The 14,532-nt window shown below is 34.9% G+C and overlaps 1 protein-coding gene across 1 annotated transcript in view; it reads right to left on the bottom strand.

Moving 5' to 3' along the window:
- SLC38A6 (solute carrier family 38 member 6) overlaps positions 1-14,532 on the bottom strand; it is a 78,740-nt gene that overhangs the window by 28,089 nt on the left and 36,119 nt on the right. The window contains exons 6-8 of the mRNA XM_036736330.1: positions 10,307-10,385; positions 1,402-1,484; positions 881-939 (exon numbers count right to left, since the gene is read on the bottom strand). Of these exons, the coding sequence (XP_036592225.1) occupies positions 881-939; positions 1,402-1,484; positions 10,307-10,385 (221 nt within the window). The remainder of the gene's footprint in view (positions 1-880; positions 940-1,401; positions 1,485-10,306; positions 10,386-14,532) is intronic.

The following is a 14,532-nucleotide window of genomic DNA, read 5'->3' as shown; positions in this document are numbered from 1 at the left end:
TGAAACACATCTATGCAAGGAGAAAAAAGGAGGATTTTCTAAATTGCGTGTAATAACGTCTTTAAGATATTAAAATCTATTTATGTTGCTCAAGAGAAGTTTTTGTTTTCCTTTGTCTATATGTTTTTAGCCATGCTGAACCATTCAGGTTTTTCTTACATAAGTGACTTAAATTTAGTTGGAACTAATTCATTTTTTTAGCTGCTCTAAAAATTAGCTAGTTAAAAACTCGAAGGAAAAACTGCATTTGAGAAGTTTAAAAAATCATTTCTTTGTAGTGGAGGCAATACAACAAAAAACTGTTTCATTTACTAGCTCAGAGAATAAGTCCCCCAAGAACTTATCTATATGCCAGGAGTAAACAAAACTTGTGCAGAAAAGTTTAGAAGTTCTAGTTCCATGGTCAAACCAAGCGGTCAGAGTTTCTGAGATCTGGTTTCACTGATCACACAGCAATATGATGACCTGTGCCAAATGAATTTTACAGTTCGTGTCCTATTGACCGTAGTGTTATGGACAACTATTTTAATCCTCCCACACATCTTACTTCTCTTTGTACTAGAGAGGAAACACACATATACTTATTTTATGCAAGGCTTTTGAGAATATTTGAAAATAAGAAATTTAGGCAATTGGACGCGTTCCTTGTGACCTGATACTAGCTTTGCCTTCTTGTTCAGTCCAGTCAAAAGAACTAGGCTTACTGTCCTACTTAAGGAAAAACAAAAGTGGAGATAGAAAAAAGAAAGATATTTGTGGATTAATAAGTAAACATCCTGGAGTGCACACTCAGCATAAGACAGAATTAAATAAAAAACAAGAACAATGAGGCTAATTTTAGAGAGGGAAGATAAGTAGTCCACTGATGTTTTAAACTTACCACACAAGCAAAGAACGCCTTAAAGAAAAATGATAAACTACTTGTGTAGCCAAGAAAGCCTGTAAAATAACAGTAAAATAAAAAGCAATTTATAAGGAAAGTGATCCTAATGTACAGCTAAAGCTATATGTCACGGGTATGTTTTCTATTACAGTTGCTTGGTATCTGGAGCTTAGAGCTCAGAATAACAACATTCCAAATGCCTGTCACAGATCATTTATGTAGTTTTGTAGGGCAGAATTGGAACTGGCTTACCACTAATGGTACACTATAAGTAAAGGCTGCTCTTTAATGTTCCACTGTAAAGATTTTATTTTAGTATGGCAGACAAAATACTACTGCAACCCAAGTAACAGGGTAACTAGGCAGGGCTGTAGGCAGAATCATTTAGAATAAATTCAAGTTAAAAAGTCTCCCTCCCCCCTCCTGCTAAAATATCTAGTCCAGTGAAAATTAAGCCCATTGGTAATTCATTGTCAAATCGGTCAAATAACAGTATCTCCCATTCTAAAATGACTTACCTAACTTAGGAAGAAGTGTAAGGGGGGAAACAATGCAGACACATACAACTATTAGCAGTATTCTTCCATCAAGATACCAAGACCTATTGGAAAAATATGTATCTTTAATTTTAGGCAAGGGTCTAGAATAGAAAAAATATGTTATTCTGATATAATCAGCCAACAGAAAAAAACATTTAAAAATGGCCCTACTTTCTTATTCATGATTTATTTTTTAGAAAAGCATTAGAATGTGATCCTGGGTTCTCAAAAGCTCCAGCAGGTTCTATCTTGCTGGAAAGATGTAGAACATGATTCTAGAAACAGACTGAGTCTCTTTTCCAAAGACCAACAGAGTTAAATGCAGACAAGCTTATTGCCATTTGGTAATGACTTTTTTTAGCCATGGCAACCTATAAAACCAAGAAAATTACAAAATGGCTTGCAGTCTTATATAACCCCCACATGTTTCTGCAATGATAGTGATAGAGTGCTGAGAAAAGAGGTCAAAAGTGTTATGAATCACTTTTTAGACCATCTATAAACTTTAATTTGACTATTGATACTCCAAATACAAGAACCTTACCCAGTGACCAACGACTGGATATACTGCTAAGGGGTCTCAATAATATCACTCTTGACATTCTTGCTACAAACAAAACTAGATGCAAGTTGCAGTTTAATGGATGGGTCACAAGTTCTTTTTGGAGATGCAAAGAAAGAGTTGGTGGAGCAGGATTTATCATAATCCAGAGGCAACAAGAAATTATTTCATGGAATAGCAGGTCATCAGGTATTTAATTTAATGATAAATATTTTCAAAAAGATCACCCTGAAAATAATTTGCTGCCTATGTACCATAATCAGTTGCTTATGAAGAGATAAATTCTACGAAGAAAAGTGCTGATCTTCCAAATTAAATCAACAGTCATTCTAGTACTTGTTCATTTCATGCAAAGATGAGAAAAGGTGGGGATGAAGAGAAATATATAGGAAAATATGCTTCAGCTTCATGAAGCAATCCCCCAAAGAGCTGTAGGTTACACTGAAGCTTCACACCTAAATATCACAAAAACTTTTTTCCAAAAAAAAAATGGTAAGCACTGGACATGGAAAGCATCGAATAGCACTGCAAAAGTCAAAATGGATCAAAATGGATTGACAAGAACAGACTTATTATTGATGTGAGAATCATCCCTAAATCTGGTTTTGGATACATTCAGGCCATCAGCTCGACAGTGCTAAAATCATAATTAGTAAAAAAAAAATAAATTAGAATATTGAAAAAATAAATTATGATCTATTTAAGCAATTTATAATTAAAAATGAAAAGCTGACAACAGAAATGACATCCATGTAATATAACAATTTTATGCGGATGTGTAACCAATATAAATCAATTATTATGATAAAAATATTTTAAAAGCTCAGAAAGTACTTTTGCTCAGTTGACAAATTATTTACTTGACAAACACATGGAGAGAACTGTCAAAGGCAACACCAGGTTATAATATAAACTAATTTAAAAAAAATTATGAATTTGGGTGGTAAAAAGCTTAGTAAGATATCCAAATGAGCAAAGTCATCGCAAGAGTATTTAAGAATGAAAACAGAAAGATGAGAAACATGAAAAATCAAAAAATATTTTTAACAATCTCTTTTCTCCAACAAGGACCATGGAACCACTATACCTGGAGCCTGAGGTGTGCTGGAGCCAACTCCAAGAGTCAATTGCTAAAAGGTCAATGTGGGCATTTGTACCTCAGGAATCGGTTAACTGCTACAAATCAGGGCTTAGTTTATTATTCTGTTGATGGTCTAGAGTTAAGAATTTGTTAATAATGCAGATTAAATTTAAAAGTGTAAGTACATATATTTTTCTTTTTCTAGATATCCCTGGTTGTTAAACATTTACCAGCACACCTTTGTATTGCTCTATCAACACTGCCTGAGCTCTTCAGGAGTATAGTAAAAAGGTCAGGGGATGAAATCATCATCAGAATGGAGATCTGGTGATTGTAGGATAAAAATTATAATTGGCATTTATGTAGAGCTGTAAGGATTGTAAAGTGCTTTACATCTATTATTTCATTTGAGACTCACAACAACCATGCCTTAACATTGCAATAATGAGATGAGAAAATAGGGGAGACAGAAATGTCACTAAACAGAACAAAGAAGGGGAAAATAGCCAAATTAGACCAATAATATTATAGAAGAGATCCATGCTGAAGGCAACACAATTCTGAGATGCTGAGGGATAAAAGATATGTGAAAGAGAGAAAGACATCAAAAGTGTGGGGAAAAAAAATCTCACTTTATTAATATAGAAAAAAGGTGACTGAACATCTGTAACACCAACCTATATGCCTTCTGTCCCAATACAATCTCTTTATAAGAGTCATCTATAAAGAAATAGAGGGAATCTTTGATGAGGATATTAGTAGGGAACAACCAGGCTTTTGCAACTGATATTCTGCAATGGACCACATCTTTACTATTTCATAACTAACTTAAAGATATAGATTATAAAATCCTATAGCATTTATTATTTAGATTTGGTTATTATTTGATTATTTTTTTAAAACTGACTCAGAGAAAAAGCCACCTTACAAGTTCTTTTTCAATAAGGTGCCTCTCATTCATTCATCAATATCACCAATATGCCTTGAAAGATATAAAAAAAAGAAATAAACATGTTCAGTTATTCTCATCATAAGTATCAGGTGAGGCATAAAACGGAGATATGTTTGCTAAAGGTATTCACCACTGTGATGAAGGAGAACCAGAACAGAGTCTAAATTAAAGAGAGATTTCTATGGATGGTGAGGTCTTTCAGATACCCCTCTTTTCCAATGATATTTTGTTGGTTACATTAAACACTGCAGAACTTACTGGAATAAAGCTGTAATCATTCAATGGAGTTTGGCTCGATCACTCACACAAGAAAGATCAAGTAGATCTATTGTCTAGACTACAACCTATAGAGCATAATCATTAGTAGGCATATGGGGGACAGACAGTAGAAATGGATAAAAATGAACTGGGCCCAAAATTAAATAAGAGATAAAGAGTGGGCTACATTGTCTTTGGTAAATTGCAAAACTCCTTCAACAATCCCCAAGCCTTCCATGAAAATTAAAGTTCATCTTTTTAAATACTAATATTCAACTAGTTTTGCTTTGTGGAAGTAGAACTTGGAATACAACAGTCTCTGAAGAATTAAAATTTAGTATGTCACAGAAGGAAATGGAAAAGTGTGTGGTAGATGCAAATAGGTTACAATATATAACTAATGAGGAAATTTCAGAGAAAAACAAAAATAAAAGATGCCATGAAGGAATTGTATGATAAATGAGAAGAAGGGCTGCTTATATGGTGAGAGTGAAAGATGACTCAGGTGAACAGCCAAGCATGTACCACTGGTCCCTAACAAAGTTAAGAGAAAGAAGGAAGGCTTCCAACAGGGTGCATGATATTGGAAGACAGTGACAAGATTTGCACAGGATGAATAAGCATGGATGGGTTTCAATAACAGATCCATTTAAGTATTAGTAACAAGTTTTTAAAAAACTAATTAATTTATGATTAATTATTTATAATTTATAAATAAATAATTATAATTTATAATTTAATTAAACTAATTTAAGTATTAGTAACAAAACAAAATTAAAGTATTAGCTATCCCCAAAAGTGATTATACTTTCAAATACCATTAACTTCAATCTGAGCACATATTATCTCCTAGAGTAGGTTCTCTTAGGTGTGCAAAAAGAAAAGGATAAGATATGGTCCCTGTCTTTATGAAATTTGTAGTTATCTTAGAATACAAAATATTTTCTAAACCAGTATCAAGAAAGAAAAATTACCACTTTTTAGAAATTCTAAGAAATTCTTAGAAACCACTCCTTAGTCAAATTCAGCTATTAACATGTTAAAGTCATATATGGCTTTTCCTTAAACCACTATGCCTCCAGTGGCCTGGAGAATCAAACTGCACAAACTCCATAAAGCAGTGTGTCTATGGTTGGGAATGGTACACAGCCATGCTTCTGATACATTCTTTATCAATATGCTATTTGATGATTAAATTTGGATGTTAAAAAAGATGCTCTTCTTTTAATAAGAATATCAGAGAAGGAATAGCTGCAGTTGTCTACTTGCTCTCCTCTACATCTAGATTTACAACTCTAAAAAAGTAATCAATCAAGAGGTATTTATTAAGCACCTGTTATATATCTGAATTATTGGAAGTCCAAATATTTTTTAGTTCTAGTGGACCTCAAAGTATGTACTTCTTTGCATTTTGCATAAATATGCTCAGCTCTCAGTTATAGAGAGCCTAAATTTATATGTAACATTCTTGTGAGAAGGAATGCACACAGTGACATATCTTTAAAAAGTAAAACATGTGAGGTGACAAGAATAATTTTCAATCTTTCTTACATAATAATCTTTCACTCATTCTTGCATAATAAAGGCCCAAATAGCGTACCAAAATATCTACTTCCTTCTAGGACTCAATAAAAGACCTAGTTTACCATTTCAAGACCCCAGTACTAACAGAAAAAGGCCCAAAGGAGCACAAAAACAATTTCCATGTCCTCCTTGTCAGAAAGGTGTAGGGTGAAGGAGGCTATATAAGTCCAGGTTAGAAGGGTTTTTTCCTTTTAAAATACTAAGTAGTCAGGGCAGCTAGGTGGCACAGTGAGTAGAGCACTGGCCCTGGAGTCAGGAGGACCTGAGTTCAAATCCGGCCTCAGACACATGACACATGTACTAGCTGTGTGACCTTGGGCAAGTCACTTAACCCCAATTGCCCTGCCAAAACAAAACAACCGACAACAACAAAAAAATAAAATACTAAGTAGTCATTTCTGAAATCTTTAACAAAAGCTACTTTTTCTTCTCAGATGAGATAATATTTGGAAAGCACTTAGCACAGTGCCTGGCACTTATTAGTCACTTAATAAATGCTTGTTCCCTTCCCCCTTTCTTTTATGCCCATATAAGGTCACACGGTGACTGCCTAAAGTCTAAACCGTGGATTAGGAGAAGGCCTGCCCTTATCACTTTTAACATGAACCTATTACTTACCTCAGTTTGGCAAATGATGATGATAAAGGAAACTTTTCTAAAACCATTTATTTAAGACTTTGTGGTCTTTTAATTCACTCTTTTATTTGGTTTTGATTCAGTGTGTCAAAATTCAAAGGGGTGTTATGAGGATTGACTTGCACAACATATCATGAATCTCTAAGAGAAAATGAACTTAGATATTAATTCTATGTTCCATCTTTGTTTATCAATCATTTATCATCCTTATCAAGAAATCACCATAAAGAAGTTCATAAATATGCCCAAAGGGCTATAAAAATGTTCATACCCTTTGACCCAGCAATACCACTTCTATGGTTGTATCCCAAAGAGATCACACAAGTGGGAAAAGGACCCATATGTACAAAAATATTTATAGCGGCTCTTTTTGTGGTAGCTAAGAATTGGAAATCAAAGGGATGCCCATCGATTGGGGAATGGCTGAACAAGCTGTGGTATGTGAAGGTAATGGAATACTATTGTGCTATAAGAAATGGGGATGATACAGACTTCATAACAACCTGGAAAAACCTACACGACATAATGCTGAGTGAGTGCAGCAGAGCCAGGAGAACATTATACACAACCACAGATATATGGATTCTGTGAGGACTAACCCTGACAGACTTTGCTCGTCTCAGCAACACAAGGTACAAAGACAACTCCAAAGGACTCACGATGGAGAATGCTATCTACATCCAGAGAAAGAACCATGGAGTCTGAATGCAGATTGAGGCACACTTCATGCTAGCCTTCCCCCCCCTTTTTTTTTCTTTTTCTCTCTTTTATTTTTGTTTTTGGGTTGTTTTTTTTTTTGGTCCTGTGTCTTCTTTCTCATGATTCACTTCATTGGTCATAATTCTTCTCCATAACTTGACTAGTGTGTAAATTAAATCAATGCGAAGTTATACATGGAAGTTATATGGGATTCCATGCCGCCTTGGGGAGGCAGGGGGGGAGGGAGGGAAGAAAATCTGGAACTCAAAATTATGCAGAACCGAGTGTTGTAAACTAAAAATAAAAAAATAATTTAAAAAAGGGATAAAAAGTTCATAAATATTATGGACTTTTCTTATTATTCCCAGAAAAAGACGCAATAATACATTGCCCAGTGATTAGTCAGTTTAGGTTTTGCGCCCATGCCACAGCCAAATGAATTGTGTTATAGGCAATGGTTATTTTCAAAGAAACCGAAAAGGGAAAATGTAGAGAATATAATTGCAGCCCCAAAAATGTCTTATCAGTTTACCACAAAAAAAAGATTTATAAAGAATTTTTTTTTGTTTTGTATCTGAGATTTCGTTGGTATAGGGAAACCCCAGTAAGAAAGCGCCTTCTAACAAAGCAGACTGACAACCGCTCTGCCTTTTACAGTCTTAGAGAGTTGCCTGGGGGAACTGAGAGTTTAAACGACTTGTACGAGAAATGAGTTTTGAACCCATGGCTTCCTCACTCAGGTTGGTTCTCTTCCCACTTTGTCATACTGCATATATTATTATAGCTGTAGAACTAAGAAGGGACTTAAATGTCACCTAACCCAGCCTACTCATTTTACAGATGAAGAAACTGAGGCCCAAATCCTGGGTCTTAACTTGTGTGACCTGGCGACTTGTTCTAAGTCACATGGGCTAAGTAATCATTTGGGTGAGATTTGAACCAGGTGCTCTGAACCTAGAGACAGTGCTCTTTCTATTGTACCACAAACACTTACAAAATAAAATGATTTTTTAGAAGAACATATTTATTTAAAATTATTTTTTCTAAGTATGAAGGAGTTGTTAAACAAAGCTTCTGTTTCCCAAATATACTGTGATTTGAATGCTTTGGGGGCAAAAGCATTAGGAAAAAGTTTTACACTTCCCAGAAAACTTGTTTGATCTGTGAGTTTAATCTTATATGATAAAAATGTTCCAAGTATGAAATATAGAGAATAAATTCTTTGCTGTATTGCAAATATTTTGCCATACAGATGTTCTTTTTTCTTTTAAATGAAAACCAGATTTATTTATGAGTTGCTTTAATATCATTCCCAAATGGAATGGGACAAGAGTATCATATGTTCTGAATTAGCATCTTACTTGCATCCCATATCAATTATGTAACTCAAATGCAAGACAACTTAATTGTGTCAATCATATCCTCCTGACAGGATCATTAAATGTTAACAAAGAGCTCCCAAGTTACAATATTATAACAGTATGCTTTTGAAAACATGGAAATCCTTCCATTAAAATGCAGATAACAGAAGTTAAGATCAAATGGCATGCTATTTGACTGTTGAAGATTAACTTTCAAATTTGAATATTATTTTAAATGTACATAGTTTATTTCCACTGCCTTTGTAAGGATTAGTTAAAAAGTAAAACCAAAACACTTTGCAAAAACACAAGTACATTATTTTCCACAAGTCATTTAGAGAACAATATGAAATACTAGTTGTAGTTTAAAGTAAACTAAACCTGTAAAAGAAAGCAATTAGACATTAGAATGGCCACATAGAAAAATGGTGCCATATAACTGTATCTGGGCGGGGGAGGGGGGAAGTGATAGATGTATAGTTAAATTCATTCAATTAAATTTGTTTCTTGACTGTTTTGTTTTGTTTCTTGTATTTCGAAGTTTGGGTAGTTTATTTTTATATTTTAAAGAAACCTCGCAAGTGGACATTTATTAAATTAATAGGCTTTAAAACTTTTAAATCTAAAATAAAATAATACATTAAAGAGCTCCAAGTTGAGACTATTCTTAAAATATGCATACTTTAAAATAACATTACAAAATCAATGAGGCTATAGAGCTTCCAAATGTACAAGTAAAATTCTATGTACATTATTTTATAAAGTTTGTTTGGTTTATTTCTGACACTTGAAATTGTAAGAGATCAATAAATGACATGAATAGTACCAGATTTTAAAGTAACTATCTTTATTTTTCCATAATGCAATGATTATCAATCACATTAAAGAGTTTTTTTTTAAAGCAAGACACACATAAGCCAATATATGCTAAGACACCAGTTTTAGTCTAAAGAAAGATTTAAGTAAATTTAAAACTTCTGAACACAGCTTAAAATGATAGCCATAACACAGCTATGATGAAAACTAAAATGTTGTCAATGTTGGTAACATATAATAATGAAAACAGGTTACTGCAATGTTCAAGTTGGGATGTTTTAGTTTAGTTATGTCAAGCACATTTTCTTGCAATGGTTTTGATTCCGATTTTAAGTGTACACAATGTTATACATGGCTACATATTCAAAGATGCCTAAGCATAACTTTATAAAGAAAAAAAATACAAACTATAAACCAAATTTGAAAAAGTTGGCCTACATTCTAGGGAAAGTTAACATACTGAAACAGGATCACCAAATACGTAAATTTGAAATCCTGGTAGGTTTTGTATTATAATTTTTTGAAGTGACAACTTGACAACAATTTAAAGATAACATGCTTTCTCTTCAAGGCCTGTTCTTTCTCAAAGTTTTCATTCTACAATGCAAAGATTTCATATGAATGACATTTTGGGGTTCTTAGGAGCTGACTGTTAGGCAAGTATTCAACATTCTTAATTAGGAACTGAAGTTTCATTAATGACATTTAGATATTAGATATTTATATAGCAAAAATTAAGAATTTTACACAAGACCTGAAGCTCACTGGATACAATGCACTGGAGTATTTATGGAAAAATAGAGATAAGAATAGCACAGAATGTGAAGGAACAGAGAAGTTGTGCATCAGTAGAAGGAGTATCCATACCAATGAAATTATGACTTCATTAGACCATCAAAATAAAGTACGTGTGGAAATGAAATATTTTTCCTTACCCACTACTGTCGACAATTAGAAATTGTGAAATTGCACCAGGAAGTTCGGTTTTAATAACTAAAAGATAAGTGGACATAGCTGCAAAGAGGATTAAAAGATTTAATATTAGAATTATGCAATCTCTAGCAACTTAAAGAACAATTTAATGATAGGTACAGGAATGACAGGTAGTAGAACCCCTAGAGTAACACATATAGAATAAACTTTTGCATTTAAAATGGATACCTAACCTCACCATCCACATTAGCATGCATGTGTACATGTAATAGCACTAGAGATAAATATATAAACAGGGCAAGTTCATAAAGTCACAGCTACAGGTGGAAGGGACTTCAGAAGCCATCCAGTCCAACGAACTCATTTCACACATGAGGAAACTGAGACCCAGGGAGGCTGACTTGCCCAAGTTCATGCATGTGGCATTCATTAGAGATGGGATTAGAACCTGGATCCTTTGACTCTAAAACCAGTGCTGTCTCTTCTGTTGACAATTCGATTTCAAAAAGTTAACTGTTAAGGTAACAAAGTATTCTTTAATTGCAGGTCATCAATAAGTGAAATTAGATTTTCCTTATTAAAATTTTATACGAGGAACCCAAGTACCAAACTGTCATATGCACTTCTGCTCAAAGAATAAGGCTTTACTTTAACAAGAACTACTACTTTACAATAATTAGCTTGGGACCAAAGATAACCAATAAACTTGCTAATTGCTCTTCCCTACTGGGACTGATCTAAATGTGCTAAAACTCTATATACACAAATATATAAAAACTAGGACAGAACTATCATGCATAATGAACTATTTCTAAATGGTTTTCCAACAATTCAACAAGTATTTTACTAAGCATTTGCAATGTGCCAGGTATTGTGTCAGGCATTAATAATATACCAAGGCAGAAAGGAAAAAGTCCATGCCCTCAAGAAGCGCACAATCTTTGGAGGGAAATAATACATACGCAAATAAGTAAATATAAAGGATTGGAGGTAGGGTGAGGGAAGGGGGAAACAGGAAAGGTGTTATGTAAAAGATGGCACTTGGGCTGAGCTCTAAAGGGAGCTGAAGATTCCAAAAAAGAAGAGGTGAGCAGGGAAAGCATTCCAGGCTTGGGGCACAAATGGATATGAAAGATAGAATGTTGTATACTGGAAATAAACATATTTAAGGTAAAAATATCTGTTCTATGAATAGTACTATCATTCATATAACAGATATTTTTACCTTAAACATATTTATGTCATGCAATGAAAGAAAGAAAAAGATAGCTTTCACAGCTAACATTTTTATGTAGCTTTGTAAAAAACAAATTCAATAAACTCTTCATTATATACTCAATTCTAGGTAGATACACACTACTTATTTGTGTTAAAACATTTAAATTTAGATGTGGAAATATATGGAAACACAAGTGCATTGGGGCTAGAATCAGAAATCTCATTCTCTCTCCCAAGAAACTGAGGCAGAAAAAAAAATCACAAATGCCCATGGAGGATAAATCTCTTCTTATTTACTGGCATCTTTCTTGCTGCTTACAAACATGCCCACATCTCCTCATCCTTAAAAACAAAACCTTCACTCAGAAAAGCTTGTTATCCTCTCGGTTTACCATCCCACATCTCTTCTCCCTTTCACAGTTAAATTCCTTGATGAAGCTGCTTATGCTAGCTCCCTGCATTTCCCACCTCACACTCATTTCCTCCTGTCTTGCAGTTTGGCTTAGGACCTAGATACTAGACTGAAAATGCTCTCTCCAAGGTCAAGCACAATCTCTTAATTGCTAAATCCAATTTGCCCTTTTCCGGTCCTCACCCTTAGTGACCCTTTTTTTTCTGGATGCTGTTGACCACGCTTTCTTCCATGGGTTTTTGATACTGCTCTCTTGACTGTATGCCCACTCCTTAGTCATCTCTGTCTCATCCTTGTCCTACTTATGAGCTCCCTTCTCTTCACTCTACATACTCTTGGTGATCTCATAAGCTCCCAAGAGTTCAACTATCATCTTTATGTAGAGAGCTCCCATATTTATATCAACAGCCCCAGGCCCACATCACAAATTAGATGTCTCATAGTCATCTTAAACTCATTATTACTTATCTTTTCCCCTAACTTCTGCTGGAGTAGGGGGGTGGGAATTTAACTATCCCTCTAATCACTCAAGTTCCCAAGCTTGGAGTCATCTCCAACCCTTCACTCTCCCTCATCAATCAGCTGTAAAGTCTTACCAATTCTAATGTGTATATTACATACATCCCTTCTCTCCACTCACCCAGCCAACACCTAGTCCAGGCCCCTATCCCCTTTCCTTTGGACTATTGCAATAGGCTCACAATTGGTCTCCTTGGTCTCCTTGCCTCTAGTCTCTCCCTGCTCAACAAGCTGCAGCAGCTCCTTCTTGCCTTTAGGACGCAGTACTAACTCCTTTGTTTGGTTTTTAAAGTTCTTTGTAATTTGGTTCTAGACTCCCTTTCCAAACTTAGTACACATTACTCTCCCCCATGTACCCTATGTTCCACCCAAACTACCCTGTTTGCTATCCCCCATACACAAAACTGCATCTCCTGTGTTGTTCCTTTGTACAGGCCATATGTTTGGAATGCAACCCCTTTTCACCCTCACCTCACAGAATCCTTTTAAAACAGTTCAAACACCACCTTCTACAGGGAGGCTAGCTTGATCCCTCTACTTGCTAATGCCTTCTCCTGAGAAATTACTCTAAATATATAATAGTAAATGGTGTCCCCACCCCCCCCCCATGGAACACAAATGCCTTAAAGTTAGGGATTTTATTTTTGTTGTCTCCCCAGTGCCTAACATGATAGGTGCTTAATAAATGACAAATGGATTTAATTCAGTTCTCCAAACGTGATGTATCTTTGCTGATACATCATATTTTTGACTGAAATTAAACTTGCAAGTTAAGTTGCACCTTATTAAATTTGACTGAATTTTTTACAGAATCACAGATTCTATAAAATCTGTGAGCACAAAGAGCCACAAGGAACCTCAGAGCCTACCTAATCCAACTCCTTCATTTCATAGTAAGCAGCTAGGTGGCGCAGTAGACAGAGCACTGGTCCTGGAATCAGCAAGACTCATTTTCATGAGTTTAAATATGACCTCAGATGTTTATTAGCTGTGTGACTCTGGGCAAATCATTTAACCCTGTTTGCCTCACTTCCTCATCTGTAAAATGAGAAAGAAATGGCAATTCACTCCAGTATCATTGCCAAGAAAACCCCAAATGGGGTCATTAAAAGTAGAACATGACTGAATAACAACAACAACACATGGGTAGTAAGCATCAAAGGTAGGATTTGAATTCAGTTCTTCTCACTAAAGAGCCAAAGTTCTTTGTATTTCATAAGTCTCCCTCTAGCCTATCAGAATCTTTTAAAATTCTCATTATTATCATACAGTGTTTTTAATGCAGTTCTTTAATTTTCTAGGAATTAAATTCAAGCTCACTGGCTTATAGTTTGTAAGCTCCTTTTTCCCACTTTCCCCCACCCCCTCCTTGTCTTTGTTTGCCAAGGGAGAGGAAGTGAGAAGCAAGGAGAAATCAAGACATTTGCCTTGTGATATATGAATGTGATGGAAATGGAGTGGTAATGTGATGCAGTAGATAAAGTAATAGACTTGGAATCAAGAATGTCTGAGTTTGAGTTCTACCTTTGACATATATTGATCGTGTGACAACAAGCAAGTCACTTCATATCACAGAGTTTAGGCAACTCTCTAAGACTTTAACTTATAGAAGAGCTATCTGTCTATCTATCTATATCAATGGAGGGAGTTTCCACACTGGGATTTCCACATACCAATGAAATCACAGCTATGGACCAAAAAAAAGTAGGAGAAATTCAGAGAAACAAGGGAAGACAAGTATGGACTGAAGTAAAGTAAAGTAAGCAGAACCAGTAGAATATACAATAACTACAATGGTAGTGATATCAATAAAATGAAGTTGAACACTGATTCACTATAATGACCAATCACGCTCATTGTACCTCTCCTCTTAGTAGGAAAGTGGAGGACCACAGGTGTGGAATATGGTCTATGCTGCCAGAAAGAGTAATTGTATCAATTGGTCTTACTTTCAATGTTTTTGTTTATAAAATAAGATGCTTCAATGGAGGTAGGGGAAGTTTGGTTCACTAATAAAGGGGAAACAACTGGGCTAAAAAGGCAACAGTAAAACTTTAAAAAAATCAAAACAAAACAAGA

Source organism: Trichosurus vulpecula, chromosome 8 (genome assembly GCF_011100635.1).
Source record: "Trichosurus vulpecula isolate mTriVul1 chromosome 8, mTriVul1.pri, whole genome shotgun sequence".
Lineage (NCBI taxonomy): Eukaryota > Metazoa > Chordata > Mammalia > Diprotodontia > Phalangeridae > Trichosurus > Trichosurus vulpecula.
The sequence above is the reverse complement of the archived record's forward strand: the minus strand, read 5'-3'. Positions and strand labels throughout refer to the sequence as shown.